The sequence below is a fragment of the Perca flavescens genome, chromosome 9 (genome assembly GCF_004354835.1).
Source record: "Perca flavescens isolate YP-PL-M2 chromosome 9, PFLA_1.0, whole genome shotgun sequence".
NCBI lineage: Eukaryota > Metazoa > Chordata > Actinopteri > Perciformes > Percidae > Perca > Perca flavescens.
This window is the reverse complement of record NC_041339.1, coordinates 28,838,051-28,864,313: the sequence shown is the minus strand read 5'-3', so window position 1 is coordinate 28,864,313 and position 26,263 is coordinate 28,838,051. Positions and strand designations below refer to the sequence as shown.

Below are 26,263 nucleotides of genomic sequence, written 5' to 3'. Positions count from 1 at the left end.
TGTCCTTTAAAATGTGCAGTCAAGTCTGATCCGCTGTAGTTAAAGTTTTTATCAAACACAGCAGAGAATGACGTGTTGTTCCCTAAAGAGACAATCTCTGCTGCTCAGAGAGTGTGCAAGTGGGATTAAACCAGACACAGCCAGATGTAGGCAAGAGTGATAATAATGAGCCAGTGTGTTGTCACAGTGTAGCAGGAAAGGCTGGAGGAGACAAGGGTGGTTGTTGGCTTGAATGACGCACCCCATAGTCTAGATTGTTGTAACCCAGGTTTTTACCACAGGACATAATCGTGTCCAGCCTCATTAGCCATGACAATGACTTCATATGAAGAGAAAACGAAAGAAAGAAAGAAAGAAAGCATTTTTATATCTCTAGTAAGTTTTTTAGCATTGGACCAGATGTAAAAGATACATTGCTACAACTGAGCAAGGATGTGGGCAGCTCCATGCAGATGGTTGTGGTGACTGTGGTCCCGACTGGCTACCACAGAATGGCTGCAAACACTATGCAGTCAGCGGGGGAGCAGTCATGCTTTAGGAGCAGAAACAAAGTATAAGTGGATGGTCCACCCTCCCCTCGTTTGACTTTCGATGTGAAACTTTCCACTTGTAAGTGGATAGCAACTCACTTGGAATTGTAGTTGGTACATATACTGCATAGCTAAAGACGGGACACAGTGCCTGAATTGGACCAAAAAAGGTGCCAGTACCCTAAGTCAGTAGTTGCATGACTTGGATATATTTATATTTATACATTTATCTTGTACGAGTGACCCCAAATACTCAACTATTCGACGATTCAATCTAAGGAGCCTGATCATCACAGTGTCTGAAAATGTGGTTATTAAACAAAGGACTATTCCATTTGCTAATATGGGGGTGCTAAATGTCTGATTTTACATACAAACCCCAATTCCAATGAAGTTGGGACGTTGTGTAAAACGTAAATAAAAACAGAATACAATAATTTGCAAATCCTTTTCAACCTATATTCAACTGAATTCACTACAAAGACAAGATATTTAATGTTCAAACTGATAAAGTTGAATGTTTTTTTTGCAAATATGCATGTTTACCACTGTGTTACATCACCTTTCCTTTTAACAACGCTCAGGAAGCGTTTGGGAACTTTGTACGTGGAATTCTTTCCCATTTTTGCTTGATGTACAACTTCAGCCGCTCAACAGTCTGGGGTCTCCATTGTCCTATTTTACACTTCATACTGGCCACACATTTTCTTTACTTTTTTTTTGGGGGGGCGTTTTTTCTTATTCAGCTGAAGACATGAAAGGGGAGAGAGAGGGGGTAAGACATGCAGCAACGGGCCGAAGGTCGGAGCCAAACACGGGCCCGCTGCGTCAAGGAGTAAACCTCTATATATGGGCGCCCACTCTACCAACTGAGCTATCCGGGCGCAACACATTTTCATTGGGAGACAGGTCTGGACTGCAGGCAGGCCAGTCTAGTACCCACTCTTTTACTACGAAGCTACGCTGTTGTAACACGGGCAGAATGTGGCTTGACATTGTCTTGCTGAAATAAGCAGGGGCATCCCTGAAAAAGACATTGTTTGGATGGCAGCATATGTTGCTCCAATTCCTGTATGTACCTTTCAGCATTACAGTTTTTTTCAATTGCTGGTTTTATCAAAATACTTAACACAATTCACAAAACCACACACGCAAACTGCAAAATACCTCATATATCCTGCAAAATGAAGCACTGCGACCAAAACTACATTATCAAAATCAAACTTTTTGCACCACATGTCACACACTTCATTCATGTTAACAGATTTTTGTCTAACCAATTACACACTGTTGGGCATAATGAAAAGCACTCTCATCTTTAGTGTGCTTTGTCATAATACTAAAATAGTTCAAATTGTAGAAAATTCTTCAGATTGTTCACATGCACAGGAATATTTGCAGATACATTTTAAATTTTTATTTTTCACCAAACAAGTCAGTGCAACATATGCACAGCAGATATATTTACATTGGACTGAGCAAAAATATGCTCACAAAAAACAGTAAACTGAAAAAGAAAATTGCAGAAAAAATGTGCAGAAAAAATATATAGAAAAAAGAGGCATCATAGTGCTTACTTTCTGATTAAAGTGGTAACAATTAACCATTAAGGTGTTTAGCCAGGTGGCACATCGGCCAATTAGCTTAGTGTCATTTTGAATGGCAGTGTTTTGAAATGGCAAATATGTGACTTTATGTCAGATTGTTGTGTCTTATGCAGAGAACCATGATCAGTGGATTTAAAAAGTGCCACTTTGAATTGCAAAATGTGTGTTTAGACTTTTGGAGACTTGAGAAGAGGTTTTGCTCCCTGTGTGTCAGTTTAAATAATTGTACTATGCATGTCATTTTAGTGTGTTAGCAATTGGAAAAAACTGTAATGGTGCCTTCACAGATGTTCACTAACACATCCCCATATATCACAGATGATCACTTTGCGCTGATAACAATCTGGATGGTTCTTTTCTTCTTTGGCCCGGAAGACATGACGTCCGTGATTGGACTCGTCAGACCACAGCACACTTTTCCACTTTTTTTGGAACGTGTTGCAGGCATCCAATAAAAAAATGAGTGAATTTTTCCAAAAAACATTAAAGTTTATCAGTTTGAACATTACATATCTTGTCTTTGTAGTTTGTTCAATTGAATATAGGTTGAAAAGGTTTTGCAAATCATTGTATTCCGTTTTTCTTTACGTTTTACACAACGTCCCAAAAAAAATCATGATATATAGCATTTTGGTATTAATATCAGTCTATTTAAAATACTGTTAATGTCAATTAAAAGTAAGGGTACTCATGTGGACAAAAATCAAAAGTGCCGGTACTTAGTAATAGTGAGTACTGGCCCATTTCAGGCACTGACGAGACAAATATATGAAAGTACTTTTTATAAATGATGATCTCTTTGTTTACCTCACCCCACACACATGAAGAGAGGAATGTTCTGTTTCCCTCCTTCCATAGTCAAGCATAGGGAGATAGATGGACTTTTTCTCTCTCACTTCTGACCTTGCCTGGACAAGTTAAGGGTTGCTGAGGGTGTCCGATTGATTATTATGAAATACGAGGCCACCTGCTTGCTCGCTGTTCCTTCATGGCGTACACCCACATGCATGTGCACACATAAGGAAGAAAAACAGCGTCTCTAAAGCCATAGTGACCTGTCGGTGAGTCATTCTTACACCCCCAACCCTTTCGTGGAGGCGGAATAGAGATTGAGAGACTCTTTGTCTCAGCTTGGGAAAACATCTTCTGTTAAAATGTGTTTGGTTACGAGGACAAATACCGAGGAATATATTGTCCCTGATGCTAAGCTTAGTTGACATGTGTTTTAAGCACACTCTGAAATGTTATGACGACGTGCTTGCAGGACTTAAAAGAGCATTTCAATCTGCTTGAATGACTCTGCAATTCATTTTTTTTTCCTAAAGAAAGGAACCCTGGCTTTATGCTGTGGTAGAATTTCTGCTCTCCCACCCCCAAGCTTTTCTATGCCTCAATAGCTGTCAGTCAAAACTATGGAAACATGATGCTCAAAATCTACTGCGGTGAATTTGTGGATCTAAGGTGTCAAACAATGGCTTAGCACCTCACACCATAACCAGCTGCAAAGCTACATAATACATATTATATTCAGAACTTCTGTACACACCACATTTTTTGAATAATCAGAGAACATGTTGTAGTGTATGTATTGATGCTTATTAATGTATTTTCTTACTATGTGGCTGTTCCTCATTCTCAACTGGAACAGCTTAGTATTACGTAGTTGAGCTGAAATTATGTGGAAGTCTCCTAACAATGCTGCTTTGGCATGCCTTAACACCTCTGTAGATGCAGCATCCTCTGGAAAGATTATTGAGTTTAAACTTTGTTTTTCGATGTATGACAATAACAAAGATTGTATGACCCTAATCATCAACAGTTTAGGAAGAAAAGCCCTGTTGAAATGCAATATTGCTGTTCTGTGGAAATGCACCTAACATCAGCTCCATTCTGGCAGACTCTTTGATTTATTATTCGCGTTGTGGGAATTACACATGTGGTCTGGGATGGCACAGAAACTGAGTGAGGTCCAGATCCTCAAAGGCATTTGTACTTCATTGCTAAGTGTTAGTCTTGCTTAGTCATTATGAAGAAATGTGGAACTCTGCAAGGATTTCTAGATCTGTCCGTAGTTGTAAGTACAGTACTTTAAGATAAAATGATTCTTTAGAAGCTGTACTGCATTCAGAATGGAACAGAAATCAAACAACATTTTTGAATTTCTTTTCATATTAAAAGTCACTTAAAATGCCTTTAAAAAAAAAAGCTTTAAGCATTGATATGATTCACTGATGTCAGTTTATTGTGTGGAATTTCTCATCATGGTTGAAAACTGTTCATAGACTGGCTTTAAACTGCGACAGATACAAATTAAGGATGAACCACAGACCTTTTTTTAGAAAGCAAAAGTGGTCTCTTCAAAAACAAAGGGTCCTCACACATACTCAGATTCTGGTACCCTTTGCCAATGTGGATGGTGCTTGCCAACACTATGTCTCACTGTTATTGCAGAACACACAACTCCCTCTTTAAAGCCTGCATTGTTGTGTATGAAACTGAGCTACAAACTGATGAAACCATATATTTTAGAAAAATATGGATGTAATAATGACTTCAACCATGAATTTCTAAAGGGAAATTTTGAGGTCCGTAACTGTTTGGAACCACAATGCGTTGTCATTTGAATGTCAGTGTGGTAAACACCACAGTTAGCCATGTTACTGTCCTTACATCATCTTGTGGAAGGAGAACAGTTGAGGATCTTCTATAGTACTGTTGACTTCAATTAAGCTTAATATTTATGTGGCGCTAGCATCTTGCTACCATTAGAGGAACTGCATCTTAAGACATCTCCACGTTGGCCTCCACACAATGCTTGTTGCTGCTTGCTTATAGCCTTAATGTAATAGAAAGAAAACAAAGAGTGTATGGGCAAGGCAATCCAGATTTTAAGGAAAAGAAAACAAATTGCAAATTCAGCCTGCTTACTTTACTTGCTTACTCAAAATAATTTATATTAAAATTACAAGCTATAATGCTGGTAATGAAACTAGGTGTTTCGTGACTCGTATTTCGTATTCAGGAATGATTAAAGGTCCCATGACATGCTGGTTTTTGGATGCTTTTATATAGGCCTTAGTGGTCCCCTAATAATGTTTCTGAAGTCTCCCAAAATTCAGCCTTGGTGCAGAATTACAGCCACTAGAGGCAGTCCCACAATGAGCTTTCCTTAGTATGTGCCATTTCTGTGTCTGTAGCTTTAAATGCTATTGAGGAGGAGAGAGGGGGGGCAAGGTGGAGGGTGGGGGTGTGGCCTTGACCAACTGCCACTTTGCTTGTTTGCAAGCCATGATGTCTCTCTCTCATGGGTGGGCCAAATTCTCTGGGTGGGCAAAGCAGAGAAAGGGGCGGTAACCTTGCTCCTTATGACCTCATAAGATTCCAGATCGGCCCATCTGAGTTTTCATTTTCTCAAAGGCAGAGCAGGATACCCAGGGCTCGGTTTACACCTATCACCATTTCTAGCCACTGCGGGACCGTAGCCAGGCTGGGGGAACTCACATTAATGTTAAAAAGTGAAATGTTCACGCCATGGGACCTTTTAAATAAGAAAAATAAGAAGAATTTGTTTGACTATGTTTCTATTCTAGGGTTCAAAGGGAGACCCCGGGCTGTCTCCAGGCCAGGCTCCATCGGGAGAGAAGGTAAGAGATCTGCCACCATCAGGTTCCCTGGTCTTCTCTGTGTTTCTCTCAGTCCCTCTTGTTTGTCACATAGTATTTAATCTTTTGACAGTGATACTTGTCTTGAGACATGTTACCTGAGCTGGGACTTATGCCTCCAGTTTTCACATCAGTCCTCCTACTTATCAGTTATTTGAACATAATATTGTGAAAAGGATCCTAAAATGTTGGTTTAGATCATACAGCATAATGGTTTATAATGAGTAATACAAATCTGCATATGATGAGTAACTAACAACTTAACATTTTCTAATGTTTGGATGATTAAAAAACAGACAGTGTTTTGGATATATTTGTTTTTCATTCAGCAACTCATTTTATTATTATTACATTTATTTATCTGCTCAGCTGGTCTCTCTTACTCTCTACTTCCTCTCCATTCTTGTCTCTGTTACTTCATATATCATCACAGTGATGATTTTAATAAGCAGCACTGCTAAATGTCTTGAACTAGTTAAGCTCTAAAAGTATCTTTCTCCCTTCAAGTTGTGATGCTCTGTGCTCTCCTAGAAATCCCCTGATAAAAACTGTCATCACTTCTCCCTTCAGAGCATGCATGTTCAATTTCACTTAACACCAAACATACAGCGTGTATCCACACAATGTTTGTGCAACTTCATCCTGATGTCATCCCAACAAATTATTGCAAACCTCTCAACACTCTTTGTCATTAGTCTTTTGTAGTAGTTTTGAGCCATTGCATTGTTCTCCCTCTCTTAATGTTTGTCTGTATTGACAACATTTCTATTTCTCTAATCTCCATTGATCCTCTCACCTCACGCTTCGTGTCTTTTTTTCAGAAAGCCAAATATTGGTCAGCATACTGTTGTTATTAAAGCAGCTTTAATATAGACAGATGGTAGACACTGCCTGAAGTACAAAAGCACTTTTTAGTTGTCCGTCTCACTCACCTGTAGAAATCTACCACCTTTTTCTGCTCAAGCGAAGAATTTTCAACAGTATCCTAAATAACAAATAGTCCTTTGAACTATTGCACTGTTGTTCAGTTGTCATCTGAGATTCAAGATTTATTCATTGTTAAATAATGTATACTAGATTAATTTACCTTTGTCTGGGTTAACTGTCAGAGAGCTAAAGGAATTCAGTTTTCTTTACATAACATACTTTTCTACAGTGTTCAAGTATTCATCGTTACAATGCCTTTTATAAAGCTTTTGCATTGGAATCAACAGATTGCATTTTATAAAAAATTTACATGGTAATGGTATGTAATCTTACTCTCTCTTTCATTTGTTCCAACAGGGTGACAGAGGTCCACCAGGTCTTCCTGGGCCGGATGGATTTCCAGGTCCACCGGTAAGATTTAGTTTATTACAGTAAACTACTTGTGTGCCTAAACTAGCAGCTGACGCTGAAGACTTACTTTCAGAAACTATTTTTGTATGACGTGACCAAGTAGCTCTGTTTGCTGATTTTCAAGATTGCTACTTATATAAAAAAATGTAAACAGCACTTTACTGCTTTACTTCTTTAAGTCACCTGTATTAATGAGGGAACATGAGGCACACATATTATTTGTTCATAACAGTTAAAGGTTGGTTTTAAGAGCAAAGTTTAAGGGTTAAGAGCTTGCATACAAACACGTATGTTCAAAACACACTTTTTCCTGTGTGCACATACAAACACACACACACACACACACACACACACACACACACACACACACACACACACACACACACAGTGTCAATGTTCCCACTCTGTGTTAGACGTTAGCAGAGGCCTCTTAATGTGATTAGTATTAGGTTACCCTACAGCCCACCCTGCTCATTGCCTGTCTTTAGTCTCTCTGTCTTTATCTCAATGGAAAGAAACATATACAGTATCTATAACCTTTTCTTGCTAATCTTTCTTTCTTACTTCATCTATCTACATCACACTGTGTTTTCTTCATCACTGTCTTTGCATACCTCTGTTTCTGCAAATAGCTTTGTCTGTGTTGCTGTCCCTCTCTCTCAGAGCTTCAGAGCTAGCTGTTAGGATGTGCTGCTGCCTCTCTTAAAGTTGATAGACTTTGAGGTCAAAGGTCATCCAAAAGAGGAAAGGCACCCTGTCCAGGGTCAGGGGGTCAATGACATGCACAATTTCCTATGCCTCCTCAGGTCAGCAATTGTCATGCCCAAAGATGGAGAATTTCATGGACGCTGCTATCAATAAAATGAAGAACACTGACATTCTCCCCATGTATTCACACGCAAACACACATGCCCTCTGATCTGATATCTCAGATTTGTTTTTATGCTCTAGTGCGTTTGATTGACATGCTCAATTGCTGTTGATGTGCTCAGCATAGCTGTTGCTAGAATTGAGCTTGTGGCCTTTACAGAACAGACTTAATCTGCTATAGTAGGTCTTCATGCTGCCCACATGGCTATAGTGTCACAGTTGTCCACGTAGCCTCTTCTTGAAGCTCTGTGTCTTGTCTCCACATAGCTGGCCTTGACCTTGCCTCCCAGGAGGCCATCAAAGTGTTTGCAGTAGCTGGACCTAATATACCCAGCACATGAACTGTGCCCCGTCAAGTATTTCCAGAGGAAATTACTGGCTCGGGTCCTATGCTCTTTTACCCCAAGTGTGCCTTTTATTAATTGTGAAGGTTCAGGTGTCACAACCTCGGAAGCACACAACGGAGTCAATGGTACCGCGCAAGAAGATCTCTCGCTGCCCCAAAAAAGATAACGACCTGGCCCTGACCTTGTGTTTTGGAGCCGTAAGCATCTGTTGTTGATAATCAAGTTGAAGGGAAAAATAAAAGGGCTTAAGGGAAGAAAAGCTCTGCTTTACCGAACAATAAATCCTGTTTAGTTTATAAAGAAGTAGTGCTTGTTTAACCAAATGTGGAATTTGGCTATGGCACAAAACTGACTCTGGATTAGAATGACTAACTTCTTTCACTATGAAAAACTATTCATTTTATAGAAAGTTTTAAATGCGTCAGTTTCCTTTTAAACCCCACCCACACTACTCTGCTGTAGGGCAATTTTTCATCTATTGGTCAGAACCCAAAATGGGTCATGGACTAGTTCCCGGAAACACTACCCGCCGACAAACATGATCATGTTTCTCTTTCTGAAATAGAAAATGAAACATTTAAAAACACGTGTCAGTGTATTATCGCCAATTCCATCTGATGCACACACGTGCCCACACACCACCACCAATCTCCCTGCTCTTAATCTCATTTCCAGTCTCTGCCCAACAATAACAGGAAGTACAAACCATGTTTGGATGTATGGATTTTAACACTGACCACCAACACACATTTTAAATGTCAGTCTTGCATGCATGGGAATTTGCAATCAGAATTTGCTTGCTAGCCCCCAAATCACACCTTGCGTACCAGTTCAGAGATCATTAACTGTGATCTTGGACCTTTACTGTAAAGGGGTATTAAAATGATCCAGACTATTCTTATATCCCAACATTCCATCACATTTTATTTACTGTCAGTTATCTTGAAGCTAGTTGTTTGTTTTACTGTTTGTTGTTGTTCTTTTTTTCCCCCTTTGTTAGCAATGCTAGAGGCATGGCTTAGTGATGGCAATGTCGGTCGTTCGGTCCACCACTTTGGCCCAAACTAAAACATATCTGCTACTACATGGATTGCCACGAACTAATGACTTAAAGCGTAACTCTCGCCAAAATGCATCCTAGGGTATTTTTGTGAATGTACGTGAGTCAAACTTTAGTTTAAAAGCATATTTAGGACCGAATCACCACTTTTAAGATTCACCGTATTCTCTCGTTTTTGGGTCAAATGGCCTTTTGAATGGGAGAGCTAGGGGCACTCTTATGCTAGTCTCAAAATAGCACAACAGCTGCGGTGAGTGCTGCAAAAACTTTCTTTTTAGTAAATCTGTTTACACAAAGAATGTTGTCAATGCTTGCGTTAAGGTGTAGAGCCCCTGGTGATACTTGAAGCAAAGTTTAATGTTGTGTCGAGCCTTCTTAGTATTTTGAAAATAGCTATATTGAGACTAGCATAAGAGTGCCCCTAGCTCTACCATTCAAAAGGCCATTTGACCCAAAAACGAAAATACGGTGAATCTTAAAACTGGCGATTCGGTCCTAAATATGCTTTTAAACTAAAGTTTGACTCACATACATTCACAAAAATACCCTAGGATGCATTTTGGCGAGAGCTACGCTTTAAGTGATCCCCGGACTTTTCCTCTGACCCCACCAGCAGGTTGACATGTTTTCCTTTTAGTAAAATGCCTCGATAACTATTGGATTGATCGCCATGGAATTTGGTATAAATATCCATTGTTCCCAGAGGGTTCCTAATGACTTTGGAATTCCCTGACTTTCACTCTAGCGCCACCATGAGCTTCTGTGTGAAAATCTTGACAACCATTGACAGAGCTTTTGTGTAGTGCCTCAGGTGTAGTTGGTAAACATTATACCTGCTAAACATAAGTATGCTAGCATTATCATTTTGAGAATGTTGCTGTAACATGCTGACATAAGCATTTAGCTCAAAGCACTGCTGTGCCTAAGTGCAGCCTCGTAGAGCCGCTGGCATTACTGTAGACTCTTACTCTTGTTACTGTCTATGGTGTATTTGGGTGAAATGTTATGGGATTAGTACTCAAAATACATTTCAGTCAGGACCACTTTGTCAATAAACAGATTTTATTCATCTGCAATTTGTATTTGGCAGTATGGCTCAGTTCTGGGGCCTCCCTGCCCTTCCATCTGCATACATGGAAAGCCTTAAAGGTGCCCTGCCATACAAAACCGTTTTTACTTGCATTTTTTTTAAATATGTTAGGTCCATATGTGTTTGTGTTATGTTGTGAATGTGAATGTGAAAATGAACTGCTACCTCCTTTGTCAGCTCTAGCCACTGAAAAGAAATAAGCAGAGAAATCAGGCCAATTACAAAAGCTGGTCAGTCTGACATCATGTTGCCCGAGCTCATTACTATTCATGAGCTTGCCCAGTTGGGCTGGGTAAAGGATTCTGACAGCCAGGCTCTCATTGGCTAGCTGTTAGCCAATCAGATTCAAACAGCTTAGCTTGTTGAATATTAATGAGAACTGGCAGAAATCGAGCTGAGTCTTCCTGTAGGCTTTCTATACCACAGTAGAATGGCTTGAAACAAGGAAACCAAGGCATTTTTTCCAAAAAAAAATGTTACAGAGTCCATGGTAGAACTTCAGACATTACCATAAAGTAATGAAATACAGGGCACCTTTATGCAGGGAGAGCAGCCTCAATGACAGTAGACATGACACTGATTACTGTAAGTCAGACAACATAAATATGAATTTAAAAGGAGGAGCTAGGGTGGAGGTGGTTTCCAAGCGCTAGCCGAGATGCAGCAAGGTAGGCTGGGAAAAGCAGTTTAAATAGAGCGCTCTATTTGGAAATTCAATCATATGCTTAGGAGTGAATCAGCTGAGCCATCAGCTGGTGTGTTGGCTTTGGGACTGTCAGCTATGAGCTGAGATAATAGCCAAGCTCGACTCCGTGACCTGCCTGAACTTACGCTATGCTCCATTTGTTTTATTCCATTTTCTAGGGTCCTAAAGGTTATCTAGGGCCAGCCGGACTGCCAGGAGAACAAGTAAGTGATGTGTGCGTGTGCGTGTGCGTGTGCGTGTGCGTGTGCGTGTGCGTGTGCGTGTGCGTGTGCGTGTGTGTGTGTAGGCAAGAGAAAGAGTGTTATTTTGCCAGAGTTCAGCAGTTGTCATTGGTACTGATGGGAAAAGTGTGTCGAACAACAAAAGCCTTAAAGTCGAAGACTGGATACACATTCTGCAATACAGTGAATACGTGTTCTTTCTTTAAACAATGTCTTTATTCATTTTTCATTGCAGTTACGATTTTAAAACACCCCCCCGTCCCGCCGTCCCAACCCACAGCATAATTTCTCTCTCAACCTCAGCCGCACTACAACAATCAAAAAACAAAATACTAATTATATGACAGTATCACAGTAGCAGCTCCCCTATGTCTTCTTCTTTAACAAACTGGTCAAATGGCCTCCAGATTTTCTTATATTCCCCCAGTTTGCCTCTCAATATGTTAGTTTTATCCAAGGACATACATTGCGCCATATTCTTGATCCAAGCACCAAATGTAGGTGCCTCCGTTTTCTTCCACATGAGAGCTATATGTGAATAAGTGTTCTTTGTCACAGCATTCATACACAAAGAGGATTAGACCATTTACACACACACACACACACACACACACACACACACAAAACAAACACACAATTAAAACACACAGCTGTGCCTGTGTGAGTCACCAGCCAGTTACATCAGTCCTTCAGCTGTCCAGTGGTTCCTTTTATCTTCTGTTTATCTCCGTCTGCTTGATGGCAAAACTCTTCACCTCGTCAACATGGTAACAATTAACGAGCCCCATTATACAGGCTCTCTTCACATGCCCACATCAGGATAGCGATTAAAGGAATAACAACATGTATTGGATGCTGGCACAGTTTAGATTATTACTGATTGAAAAAACTAACACATTTATTTTTTGGTTTGAGATTGAAAAATCTAAATGCTAAAAATCTATGCGCCTAGTAAAGTAATATCAGGCATCGATGAACAACAATATAAAAAACTCAAGGATTTATTATGGGCAGACAATAATGGTGAATGTCAGCAGAGAATGAAGATTGTTGTGAAAGATGCTGATTGCACCTGTTTAAGGTCTGTGCTTTATGCAAAGTCGCAGATAACAATAGTTATTACAGTAACAGTTGATTGTTTTAAATTGAGCATCAGCTTAATTGTTTAATATGCAAAGTGTCAGTTTAACAGTGGGCTGAAAAAACCCAGCAGTGAGCCAGTGAGGGAGGGGTGGGTGGGTTGGAGGGGTGCAGAAAGGTACAGTTAATAGACAGGGTTGTCTTGGTGGAGGCTGTCTGGAATGAACAGTGCTCGTTTTATTCCTCAGTTGGCAATGCTGGTAGAGGTCTGTGTGTCTCCTCTTTCACTTTATCCATCCATCTAATCTCCCTATTCACCGTTCATTCTCTCTCCCCTTGTCTCTCTCTCTCTCTCTCTCTCTCTCTCTCTCTCTCTCTCTGTTGCAGGGCATACCAGGACCTCCTGGGGAAGCCGGGACTGCAGGTTACCCTGGCAGGCAGGTGCAGTGAAAAATACAAAAATATGCTTCCAGTTCCTCCATTGATCCTCTTAGATTCTTCATTGCTCTACCAAGAACTCTACAGAAAATGCACAGCAATGATAATGATAACTGCTTAATGCACACTTCTTTCTGCTTTCCTATGCACGTTTATTAGCCATTGTGGATTTGGAATAAAGCAGTAAACAACTGCTTTTCCCACTACAGTATATTAAAAATTTAGCTAACAATGAAATGCATAAATGAATGCAGTAGGTTTCCTGATGTCTTTTCATGTGTGCAGTCTGTGGAGTTGTCCATGTGCACTGCCAGCAGGCTGGATGAGGAAATATAAAGTGCAACTCAAAATATAGCAAAAACATGTGTTTTCTTTTAGTTGTCTGTCAGTCAAACTTGCTGTATTTTTTCTTATCAGACCATTCAGAGTCTGATGTTGTTATGTTTCCCTCACCATGTGAAATCACTGACCTTGCCCGTACTGTACAATAGGTCCACCTCACCTGAGTCTTTTCTTTTTTTGCAGGGCTCAGCTGGGCCACAAGGTAACCCAGGGCCTAAAGGTGTCCGTGTAAGTACAAGTGGATCTTTGCGCTACATTTTGCCCTCTTTTCTTCAGCAGCTCTGGATTGAACACTTCATTTCCTGAAAGGATTAGGACAGTGTCAGGCTCACAGCTTTGCTCCAGAGAGACTGCTCGTAATCTGAGTTGTATTTCTGACATACAACCTGATGTGAGACTGCTTGTGGGGGCTGCTCCGGGCTCTGGGTTGTCTTTATAAAGGCTGACTGGTTGGTTCATTCCTCAGCAAGCAAGAATGCCCCAAAAATAGGAGAACAGAAGAAAGAGAAGATGATGGAATACAAACAGATGGGAGAAAATACGAAAGCAGACGAAAGGGAGTCAAATGAGTTAGTGCAAGAAGGGACTGAAGTGGATCGTTGCACCCCAGAGAAAGAGGATAGCTGGGATTACTATGTCAGAGTGAGGCAGGCAGCGAGAAAAAAATAAAACAAAGACAGACGATACACTGATAAGATGTGAATGTGAGAGTATTTGAAAGAGAAAAAGAAGGAGACAGGGTTGTACAAATTACAAATCATACCTACTGACTATATTTTATGCCAATTGACATACATACTTGAATGCAGCCATGATATTGCTGCACAAACAAAATCTCAAGTCAAGAATGACAATACAGCTAATTTATTTTAGGGTTTTACATGAAAAAAAATTATAATTTGGATGTTCTGTACATGCACAAGGACACACATGCATTCTCGCGCATGCCAGCGACGCGATACATAATCCTGCCAATGGTTTCACACTATTCCACGATCGACAGGTGGCGGTAACGCGACAAGATATGCAGCAACGTGTGAGCAGACTGCTAGCAAGCAAACATGGTTGTAAACAATGCTGGATTTAAAATACTTTTTTACTTGAGTAACACTTAATGTAAACATAACTTTGGCTTGTTTACAAGAACGTAAGAAAACGTTTTTGCACACCTCTTTTGTCGGGCAGGTGCGTAGGATATGATCAAAAGTAGCAGATCAAACTTTTTAAGAGAAAATCCCGCACACTGACCATTACGCAAGCAATAATTTATTTAGAAAAATACAATGTTACCTTCATCAGGTACAGTAAATTCACACATTCACCTCAACCATAGCCTTAAATAGTTTGGTTGACTAATCAGGAAAAAGTGGCACTTGAATGACGTCATTCATTCACTTGTTTACAAGAAAGAATGTCAGGAGAGTTTGTGTGGACAGAGAGTGGCACAAAGTATTCCTCTAGGGCTTATGGGTGGCGATGTTGGTTTTCCATTTGGTTTGTGTGACCTAGTCTATAACCTTCGCATTCCACTTCCGGGATTGCTCCGGTGCCGCAGGAAATTCCGCCGGATGCTTGTATTTTCCATTTCCTTCTGCTTTCTTTGTGTTGGAATTTTAAATTCGGTGGATTTATGAGGACTACACTGTTGACTGCTCCTCAGATCTCTGCATTGTAAATTGAGACAGCTAGCTAGACTATCTGTCCAATCAGAATTTTCTCTTGCAGCGGCTCTGTGCGGAGTTTAGCACCGCCCATGACGATTCTGATTGGTTTAAAGAAATGTCATTCCCATCCCGAATGCTATGTGGAGTATCCAGATCAGGCTGGTCACCCAAATCAGCCTGATCTGGATACTCCACATAGCATTCCCCTGAACGTTTATCCAACACCACCATCAGGCCAAAGTTTCCACCTGTACAGAAGACTGATAGATTGTAGCACATACATGCTACTACTATGTGAACAGTAATTCCTAAGCTGCTGCTATGTGACCTCAATCATATCATTATTTTATGATCACAAGGTATTTAAGCAGTGTGCAGTGTTTATGCTAAATAGAATGAAGGTATTGTGGGAAGATTGTTTTATTGAGAAACTGCATCACACTGCTGAAAAATGTGTTGTATTGTTTAGACAATATTGTGATATGAAATATTGCTGATTTACAGGGTTTCATTGGGCCTCCTGGCGTTGCTGGCCCACTGGGGCCAGAGGGAGAGAAAGTGAGTGATGTTTGTTAAATGCACATGATTTCAAGATATTTTTATTCACTATTGTGCTTGGACACATATTTCATTCCCAGTAGTATTCACATTTATCTTTAATAATGTCCTCTACTTCATGTCTTCCCACTCCATTTGTTTTCCCCTCATTTGTCTGATACCTCCCTGACTGAGGTTTGATAGATGCCATCTTTTTATGAGATATTTGTTTTAGCACTTTGCCCTTATCCACATGTTGTAGTCAGCTCTTTTCCAGTACATCTTGATAAATGTTGAGCTACTTACTACTTACAGATGTATGTCACATCATCTTTTTACTCAATCATTTGTTCATTTTTCTGTCCTTTTTTTAAACTATTGGGTAATAATAAAATGTGCTTGGCAGCAGTTATTTAAAGCTGTCGTTTAGGGCTTTAAAATGATTAGGTTATAGAAAGAAAAATTAGAAGAATAGAAAATTAATATTTTCCATTTAGGCTATGCCTGAATGATGTCACTCCTTCCTTCATTCTTGTGAGATTAAGTCTCAAGGAAATCCTTGTCTTTTTGCTTTGTTGTGGCCTTTTGCACATCAGCTTAGTTTGTGCCAGGGGAACTTTTATTTCAAGGTGATGAAACAATTTTCTGAATCCTGAATCACAATAGGCCATGTTAAGAATCTCTCAGTAAAGATTTATTGTATTAAAGGAGGGTGGTTTCCTACATTCTATTCAGATAGATGAATATATGAGGTGAACCTGTATAAATCTTTATAAACATTTTAGTCCAGTGGCTAAAACTTGTTACACCAATTCCTCTGGAGCAGCACAGTTTCATCCTCCAAATTTGAGTTACTTATCCATGTTTTTCTTTTCTAGGGCATTCCTGGTCCTGTTGGAAAACCTGGCCCCAAAGGAAGACACGTAATAATTAATTTTGATTCCTGCCATAGCTCATAGTTGCTTCCACACGCAAAAATATATACCTTTGTCATTTATCAGAAGCTATGAGGAGACAGTTGCAAACGTGATTGTCTGTGTTATCTCATGTGGAAAATCAGGGAGATTGTAAAAACGGATAGAAATGTTATCCATAATGTATACAGTATATCCTCTTAAAAATAGCCATACTTCCGATCCAGAAAAAGCCCCAGGGGCATTTCAATTCATTTGTATGCTACATCAGCTGTGAATGTGCTAAAGCAGCAGGACACTGAGGGCCACTGGTTAAACATAGCAGAGAGAGAGAAAAGAAGAGAGAGGAATAACTCCTTTAGACAATAAACAAGGTGTGGCAAATGACATTGGAAATATGATGGCATGTATTTTGGCATAGGTCCTGCAATGCCAAGTTTGTTCCCAGGTGGCATTGGAAAAAAATAATAATACAGATCAAGATAGAGACAATTGGAATGTCAAGGTTGGGCCCTCACACTGTGAAAAGTTAATGTTTTAAAAACAAGCCTTAGCTTCTCTGTTGAAGTTGCCAAGTGGGCAGTCAGCCCAGTGTCTGTTTCATCCAAAGAGTTTTTCTCTGAAACATTAAGCGATGCGTCTGGCTAACTGGATCATAGTCTGTGGCCTCAAGGCTGTTGTAAGCCCATCCAGAAGCTCACCAATACACTGGCTTATCTTGCTTCATTAAATAAGCATTATTTTCATACCATGTCAACGCAAATTTGCTCAACCGCTTGGGGAAATTGCATGTTGAATGCTATATATCAAGTAAAGGTTAAATAACAGAAAACGGAGAAGTTAAGTAGCAGTACGAAAGTAGAAAAAGCGAAATGAACTATTGTTCATTCACTTGTATTAAGTGTTATATACTGGCAAGTGAAGGGATTAATTGGCAGTGGTAGCCCTGACCTTTTTAAATTGAGTGTGGATGTACTTCCCCCACAGGGTGTGGTGGGTGATGCGGGGGAGAGGGGGCCTCCTGGTCCTGATGGCAATGAGGTGAGAACTCTTGTCTGCCTCCTGGTGAATTCAGCTGTCCCCTTTTTTTTATCCTACACTTTTGATCTACCTCTTGATGTTATTTCACCTTTCTGTCCTCCATCTATAAAGCTTGAGTCTCCCTGCTTGTTACTTGTCCTCTTTCATCAGTGACAATGTGTACAAATGCACAGTACTGGGCTATTTCCTGCATAAACATTACTCAGATTCATATGCTAAAGTTATTTCGTCTTTTAGTATTCTTTTTGTCATGTAGCCTATGTTTGCCCATATACAAAAACATTAAGTTACACTTACAGTATTTCCAATGTAGCCTTGGGAATGAGGGATGTGCAATACTGTAAGTGTCCTGTCCTGTGTACTTAGGATGTTGCTGTGATGTTTCACAGGGGCCTGTTGGTGGGATTGGCATTAGCGGCTTTCCTGGTCTGAGGGTGAGTATCAGTTTTGCAATATTATCATGTCTAATAATGTGTTATTTTCCACAGCTAATGGCACTATGTTTGATCTGTCATTCATTTGGCTCACAGTTCTACTTCTGTCTCCCCTTTAACCTGTTTCTAAGATTGCTTGTCTGTCCATCTTTCTGTCTACTTGTCTGTCTCTAGTGGTTAGATGTTTGGGTTTGGATGATGGATAGCAGGATGTGCTGTTTTTCTCCATGAGTGATGAATGTGAATTGTCACGCTGCCATCTATTATTTTGGTTAGTAGTAGTATGTAGGTCCGTAGCTTATTTCTAAATGTTAATGACTTCGGAAATCTATGTAATCCGCAGGGACTCAAAGGAATAGAATATAAGTAGAGCTGCACGCCATGTATCCTCAACGCTACTAACTCCATGGACATGACAGTGCCAAAAAAGTAAACTGAACTTCCCACATGTATAGTAATGGAGATGTACATTACTCTGACCACAGTTGTTCCATGGTTGGATACAGTAAAAGTACTATAAAACAAATGGGAATTTGAAATGCACTATAAGTGGTGCACGTCAAATTTCAATAATGAAAATTCAAAAAAACTCTGGTGTCCATCTGCCAAAGTCTCCATAACCAATTGGGAGACTCTGTCTTATTTCAGCAGTGAGACTAATTCTAGACTGTCACAGATTTAGTGTAATAGAGAGCATGCTGTCTTTTCACTGCAGAACTGTTAAAAAGGCCTCTAAAACATCCCCTGTTCATGTCAGAAAAATAGATACAACTGTACACGGCACCTTTCCTGTGCCGTAGTTTCAAGCTTCATTTACACTGGTTTGCTGTCCTCATAACATGTGGATTTATTGGGGGTGCTTGAAGGGTCACTCAGTGTGCACTAGACACATCTGGATGGATGGGGTTTCCTTAACCTTCACCTCAGCTACTGGCTGTAAGTCATCTTTACTACAGACACAGTCAGACATGAAACATGCAGCCATGTATCTTTATTTTGTTTTTACAAAAACAAGGTTACAAACGTACAGCAATCAAGTGATAGAGAATACCACAGCTTTGAAGTAAACCCACCTGAATATTTCACTACATCTGATATTTTAGTTTCATTCAGTGGGTCATTTCAGAGTTGTGGACTAACATAACCCAGCTAATGTGATGGGTCATGGCACCATGTGTCGCTGTAGAACTTGCTAGTAAAATTTACTAAAGCAAATGTATTGTCACTCCAGATCAACTGAAAAAGAAATTGGTAGCAAACCTTTGTTTAACTCCATGTCTCAGGACTCAGTCAGGTCTGACGCTCCATAGATCAGTTTGTGTGGTCTGGAAAGAACAGGATGTGCAAACATGCATACACAAATGTGCTTTATACACACACACACACACACACACACACACACACACACACACACACACACACACACACACAACACACACTCACACATTGTCTCTAAATTAACGATAACAAAAGATAAAACTTTTCTAATCGGTAAACAGTAGTAAATTTGTCTGGTATGTGAAAAAACATTTAGAGATGGTGGGCTATCTGATTTATTGCTGATTACATGCCTATTTAAAGCTGAACTAGTGGTTACTCATCTTTATATCAACAAATCATTGCCTGTAAATACTTTTGCGTAATCATACATGAGAGCCAAAATACTTACACCGCCTTAATCCCGCCTTTGATGTAATTCATATTTAGTCAACTTTCCCGCTCAGTGATTTTGACACAGGATAGATCTCACAAAGAACTTTGATTTGACATTGAAAACATTCAACAATCATTTTCACTTCCCACTGTCAAACACACTCTTGTGGCTCCAGTTGTGCTCACTCATTTATTGAAAGGCATTTACACAAATTTACAGTAAGTTAAGCTTTAGTTAAGTAATCGGAACAAGAGCAGGAACAGGGCAGTATTTGTTTTGGTATGCAATTAACACATTTCTTGTTGCTTTGACACAAAATGCATTCAGTTAACACAAATTTAAAATGCTTGAACTTCTTTTACACACAAGCTCCACCAAGACCAAAACAATGGATCTTCACTGCCAAATTTACAAATGCTTTCACACTGTATGTCAGAACAAATAACATCATGTTCTAAACCTAACTTATAGGCTAAAGTCAAAGTAAACAGCTGATCAAATTGAAAATTGAAACACAAATATATTCTCTGTCTCCTTTTTTTCACAAACCGTACTTTCTATAAAGGTCAATCATTTTTTGTATTGAATCTCTGCAGCAAAAGAAAGAAAATGGTGGCCGGGTTGGCTCAGTGGGTAGAGCATGCACACATATACTTGGAGGTTTATGCCTTGATGCAGATATCCAGGGTTCAAATCCGACTTGTGACTATTTCCTGCATGTCTTCCCCCTTTCTCTCTCTGCCCTTTCTCAACTAGCTGTCCTGTCAAATAAAGGCAGAAAACCCCAAAAAATAATCTTTAAAAAAATTTGCTGAACCCAACAAAACAAAAATGTAGAGGCTTCAACAGAAACTGCAGTGCAAAACACAATCTATGATCAATACAGTCACTTTTGTCTGTTGTATAAGGGCAGACCTGATACATAAAATAATGTAGTTTCTGTTATTTCATGGGATGTTAGTGTTTTTTATGACATTGTGTTAGTGTTTTGGAAGAATTATTTGATTTTGAGACATGATTACATTGTTTTGGTAAACACAGTGTATTGTGTTAGTGAATTATTGTATTTTGAAAATTGGTGTTGGAGTTTAGTTTACAATGTGTGATTTTGAGCATGAAATTAACTGTTTTGCCAATCGTGTGTTGTAGGTGTGTTGGTGCGTTAAGAGTTTAAGAAAGTTGTTAAAAGTATTGAAAAAAGTGTCATAGCGATTGTGAAAAACTGTAACTGCTTTGCCAATTGTGTGTTGTAGGTGTGTTGGTGCGTTAAGAGTTTAGAAAAGTTGTTAAAAGTATTGAAAAAAGTGTCATAGCGATTGTGAAAAACTGTAATGTCTTTTCCAGTGTGCGACTCAACAAAATGTGATGCAGCCAGACACTTTTTCACTGTGTGTGTGCGTGCGTGCGTGCATGCGTGCGTGCGTGCGTGTGCGTGCGTGCGTTTCTGCTTTAGCACTCTTACATCAACCAGTTTTTCATCATTTACACGTGGTATAGTGAGGCCTGCATACACAGTCATTTTATTGTGCTTTCCCCACTTGCATGGTGGTCAAGTATATGATAAATCTAGTGTATGATACACCGGGTTTTGAAGCTTTTTATGTTCGATTGGCTTTTCTGAGGCTACATTGGTTGTGTTGAAACAAGAGGAACAGGAATGCTACAATCTGGTTTTTGTCAAGTCTTTAATCACTTGTCTTCAGTGTGGCTGGGAGATAATGGTTTGGGTGATCTCTAACCACCTGGCAGTCGGGGTACACCACAGCAGCGTGGGATGTTGATGTACCAGATCACTTCAGCTGGGCTGGTGAACATCCAAGTTTTGGGTGGAAAGTTTTTTTTCCCAGCTTATCTCCTTCTTTCAGTACGCCATTTTTCATGCGTCCGCTGTTGAAAGCTTCTTTTGATAAAGCGCATGTGATTCATTTCCGTCCTGCTGCAGTACGGCAGTGGAGCCACAGCATCAAAGACCAGCCTTACAGGCAGTGGTGTAGTCTAATGTATTGTAGTGGGTATACTGTACTGTGTATGTATATATATATATATATATATATATATATATATATATATATATATATATATATATATATATATATATATATATATATATGTGTGTGTGTGTGTATATATATATATACATATACAGTACAGGCCAAAAGTTTGGACACGCCTTCTCATTCAATGCATTTCCTTTATTTTCATGACTATTTACATTGTAGATTCTCACTGAAGGCATATCATAGTGGAGGGTCTGGGTGTCCTCCCCCAAGGAAGTTTTGAGCATCAACGACTTCATTTCCTGTATTCAGATACACTTTTATGCACCAATTTACGGTGGAAATACATTTATTTAGCCTATGCGAAGAAGAAAATAACAGATGACAATTCAAAATATATCAAAAATATAATGGAAATGGTATGTTGTTGCGTGTCAGTATGCTGTGTATACCTGCGTATCACGTAGACTACACCATTGCTTACAGGGTTCAGACGGGCCTCTTGTTTAAGCAACACGTGCTTGATGCTCTCACTCGTCTCTCACTTACACTTTTTTTTGCATAAAGACCAGGCTGACAGTTTCAGTCTCAGGCCTTTGACTGCAGAGAAGTGAGATACAAAGGTTCAACGTTCCTAATGCCTTTATACCCAGGTACAGAGGCTGTATTTAGTTAAATGTGTTTTTGTCTGTCTGTGTAAATGGTGCATATGTGCATTTGCTTGCACATCCTTAGACACACACACACACACAGACATACTTTGTCGGCAATATAATCACTTCTGACATGGTTTTAGCAGTCAGCGGCCAGCCAACTGCCTGTCTGCTTGTAAAGGGTATTTTTTTTGGTCCAGCCAACACATTCTGGCCATTCTTACCTCCCCGCTGTTAATTAGAGTGGATGTTGTGGGCTGGCAGTGGTGAGCAGCCCAGACCCATACAAAACAACTGGATACACTGCACTGTCAACACGGCTTAGTTGTGTTGTAAGGTTGTGACAAAAAGGAATGCTCTGTGTCAAAAACAGCAGATAGTGTTGATGTGAAGACAAACGTCCCTGCCAAGAAGAAATCGGAAACATTTAGTGTGAAAATGCCATTCAGTGTCAGTCAACAACTGTGGGCCGGTATCAAAAGTGTCTGTGTGTTTGTGATACATCAATTCCATTGTGTACCTCCTTCCCTTCACAGGGGGACCCAGGGCCTGAGGGACTGCGAGGACTGCCTGGTCTGGTGGGACCTCAGGTAGATTAGACAGAAACAAAAAAAAAGGAAAATACTGTACAGTACTATCAAATTAAACCATTTAAATCCGTAAAATATCTATTGCTTAGTAAGTTTCAAAACGTTTACCACAATGTCAACTTGTATCAGCCTCCTTCTTGGCTTTACTTCATTTGCAAATCCCTGCTTCAAAACAAATTATGCCATTGAAGTCACTAATCCCCCCCTTTTCTCTAATGGACTGATTATTCTACTTTCCCTCCCTTCTGTCCTTTCCAGGGCCCAGCAGGACGAGCCGGCCTGCCTGGATTGAAAGGTGATAAGGTGATCTAAATATTTATATTATTGCAGCGTATCTGTGTGTAATGTGTCAGTAGCCCAGCTTGCATAATACTACATATTACAAGGGATCCTGTTAACATTTGGATAATGCAGCCACTAAAACAAACTCATATTCAATATCATGATGAGAGACAGAGCACGTTAGTAGTTATTTATGTTAAATATTGATGTTGCTCCACAATTTCTATTGGTTCTTTGCAGTGTTGCCATTTGTTTTCACGCTATTCAAACTGCAATTTGATAACAGCTTGCCTTGAAAGTTTAACATACTTTTGCATAATGTTCATATACAGTTATGTACTTTATGTACAGGTATATATCTCTCATCTATGGTCGTAATGTGATCACTGTGTCAGAGTAGTGTTGTGTTATATCTCTTTATGATACTGTGAAATTCAGGGTGAAGTGGGACAAATGGGCGAACCAGGAGAGATGGGGTACCAAGGTGATAAGGTAAGGACGTCTCCCGTCACTCAAGCAAGATTTTAGGTAAAACAGATGCACACCATCTAAACATTACGTGCATGGATTTATTATGACCAGCAATTTGATTTCATTAGACATTTTATTCCCACGCTAATCAGTCGAGGCTTTATGAACTGTGAATTCTGGAGTAAAAATTACTCATACTGTATGCCACTTGGTAAGTAAGTAAGTAAGTAAATTTTATTTATACAGCGCTTTTCACAGACAAGGTCACAAAGTGCTTTACAATGTGCATAGACAATAAAACATGGTAAAAATAGTCAATAGAATAAGATACAAGTACAACAGAATCAATTTTCAAATAAATAAAAGACATAGGCTACCCAAAAGCTAGCCTGAACAAGTGAGTCTTCACTTGTCCCTTAAAACAATCCACATTCTCAGCAAACCTAATGCTAGTTGGTAAGGCATTCCAGAGTCTGGGCGCCATAGCCTCAAAGGCTCTGTCCCCACATGTTTTCAGACAAGTGCGTGGCATGACTAGCAGATATTGATTAACAGACCTGAGAGACCGGGATGAAGTGTGTAAATGAATTATGTTGGCAAGATAGTCAGGGGCCTGACCATGCAGAGCCCTGTAGGTTATGGTCAGAATTTTTAATTGGATCCTGTAAGTTACAGGAAGCCAGTGAAGGGAGCAGAGTAAAAGGGTGATATGGGTACGCTTGTTTGATCTTGTAAGAAGCCTAGCAGCAGCATTTTGAATGGACTGCAGGTGGTGAAGGACAGATTTATTGACTGAGGAGAAAAGTGAATTGCAATAGTCAATACGGGAGGAAATGAAAGCATGGATGAGCATCTCCAGTTCTAATTGAGAGACCATAGCCCTTAATTTGCTAATATTGCGTAAATGGAAAAAACAGGATTTGGTCAATGATTTGATGTGAGTGTCAAACGATAGGGATTTGTCAAATATCACCCCAAGGTTCCTTAGACTGGGCCGGACCGCCGATGACAGAGACCCAATGTTCTGCCTGATCAGAGGAATAGCACTGTCTGGTGCTATGATTAAAACCTCAGTCTTGTCTGGGTTCAGCTGCAAAAAGCTTTCAGCCATCCAGTTGTTTATGGCGTCAATGCAATCTAGAAGCCTAGTAAGCTTTGATGTCTCATTTTGCCTAAAAGTAAAATGGAGTTGTATGTCATCTGCATAAAAATGATAAGGAAATGTTAAAATTGTGAATAATCTGACCTAGAGGCAACATATATAAAATGAATAATATTGGGCCCAACACTGAACCCTGTGGAATGCCACAAGACAAGGGCGAATACTTATAATACTTGTACAGTTCATTCTTTTTTTTTTTTTTTTCTTGATTGTTTAAACATCCCAGAGGTGCTCTCTGTTTACCTCCTGCTAAGACAAATGATTTGACAATAGCAGAATCAATAGAGGAACATTAGCATTTGCTAAATTAGGAAAAGAGGAACCAAAACATTGTTTGAATAAATGCAGATGTTGATTCATTAATCACGTGAGGTCACCACATAATGCTTGTCCCATGTGAAAAATAGTTTGTACACACACACATGCAGTAACACACACACACACACACACACACACACACACACACACACACACACACACACACACACACACAGTAACATATAACCAGGCATGCATTTAGTTATATGAAAATGGATCAAAACTAACACACAAAGGGTGTGTAAGACCAGTTTGAGATTGTTATGCCTCGTTCTTTCAGGGTGTTGCTGGAGCACCTGGTCCTACTGGGCTAAGAGGGAAACCAGGACCACCGGTATGTTCGTGTGAGTGTGTATGCATCTGTGCAGCCAAGGGTGCATGTGTACACTTTACTGAAGGTGTATTTATTCATGTATTTGCGTGTTTATGAGGGTTTGTATATGTGTGTGTGTGTGTGTGTGTGTGTGTGTGTGTGTGTGTGTGTGTGTGCACGCGTGCGTGCGTATGTGCCATTTTATGCAGGTTTTGTACAGTGAACACAGTGTACCACATTGAGATCTGGAATCTATTTTTGTTTGCTTGTAAACTGAAGTCAATTCAGTTGCGTTCACAACACATCAGCTTATTCGCGCACTTGCTGGTAATGAGCTCCATTTATGGAAGCAAAACGTGGAATACATGTCTCTCTCTATGACATAGTTTCAAGTTAGCCCAGTACTCGGAATGATCAGAACTAAATATTTCCCAAAATTCAAATACAAGCATCCTGAATTTGACCACATAACCATATAACATAAACAACATGCCAATCCTGTTGGGAGAGCACACTCAGAGCTGCAGTCTAGCAGCAGAGTAAATCTTTAGCTGCCACACTTTGAAGAACAGTGAGTGAGCCACACGCACAAACAAACACACACAATCTCTATTTACTATTACTGTATTATTATTATTTTCATGTTGTTGCTGATGTCCATCAGTTATATTCTTGCTGTTGTTAAATATTGTTGACATAGTTGTTGCTTTTCATGACTGTTAACATAATGTTTTATTGTTTGCATTGTAAAAAAATGCACATTTCCCTGTTGTACTATGTGCTTTTGCAATACTATGTGTCAACATGGTCATGATAATAAAGCCTCTTTGAATAGAGAGAGAGAGAGAGAGAGAGAGAGAGAGAGAGAGAGAGAGAGAGAGAGACCATTTAGCCATTCAGGGCAAGTGTCTAACTTGTATCAGTGCTTACTTGGTTAGTTGC

The 26,263-nt window shown here is 39.7% G+C and overlaps 1 protein-coding gene across 1 annotated transcript in view; it reads left to right on the top strand.

The window, feature by feature from the left end:
- col24a1 (collagen type XXIV alpha 1 chain) overlaps positions 1 to 26,263 on the top strand; it is a 117,310-nt gene that overhangs the window by 41,872 nt on the left and 49,175 nt on the right. The window contains exons 7-19 of the mRNA XM_028587951.1: positions 5,728 to 5,781; positions 7,084 to 7,137; positions 11,369 to 11,413; positions 12,899 to 12,952; positions 13,475 to 13,519; positions 15,460 to 15,513; positions 16,371 to 16,415; positions 17,394 to 17,447; positions 17,837 to 17,881; positions 22,722 to 22,775; positions 23,034 to 23,078; positions 23,496 to 23,549; positions 25,289 to 25,342. Of these exons, the coding sequence (XP_028443752.1) occupies positions 5,728 to 5,781; positions 7,084 to 7,137; positions 11,369 to 11,413; positions 12,899 to 12,952; positions 13,475 to 13,519; positions 15,460 to 15,513; positions 16,371 to 16,415; positions 17,394 to 17,447; positions 17,837 to 17,881; positions 22,722 to 22,775; positions 23,034 to 23,078; positions 23,496 to 23,549; positions 25,289 to 25,342 (657 nt within the window). The remainder of the gene's footprint in view (positions 1 to 5,727; positions 5,782 to 7,083; positions 7,138 to 11,368; positions 11,414 to 12,898; positions 12,953 to 13,474; positions 13,520 to 15,459; positions 15,514 to 16,370; positions 16,416 to 17,393; positions 17,448 to 17,836; positions 17,882 to 22,721; positions 22,776 to 23,033; positions 23,079 to 23,495; positions 23,550 to 25,288; positions 25,343 to 26,263) is intronic.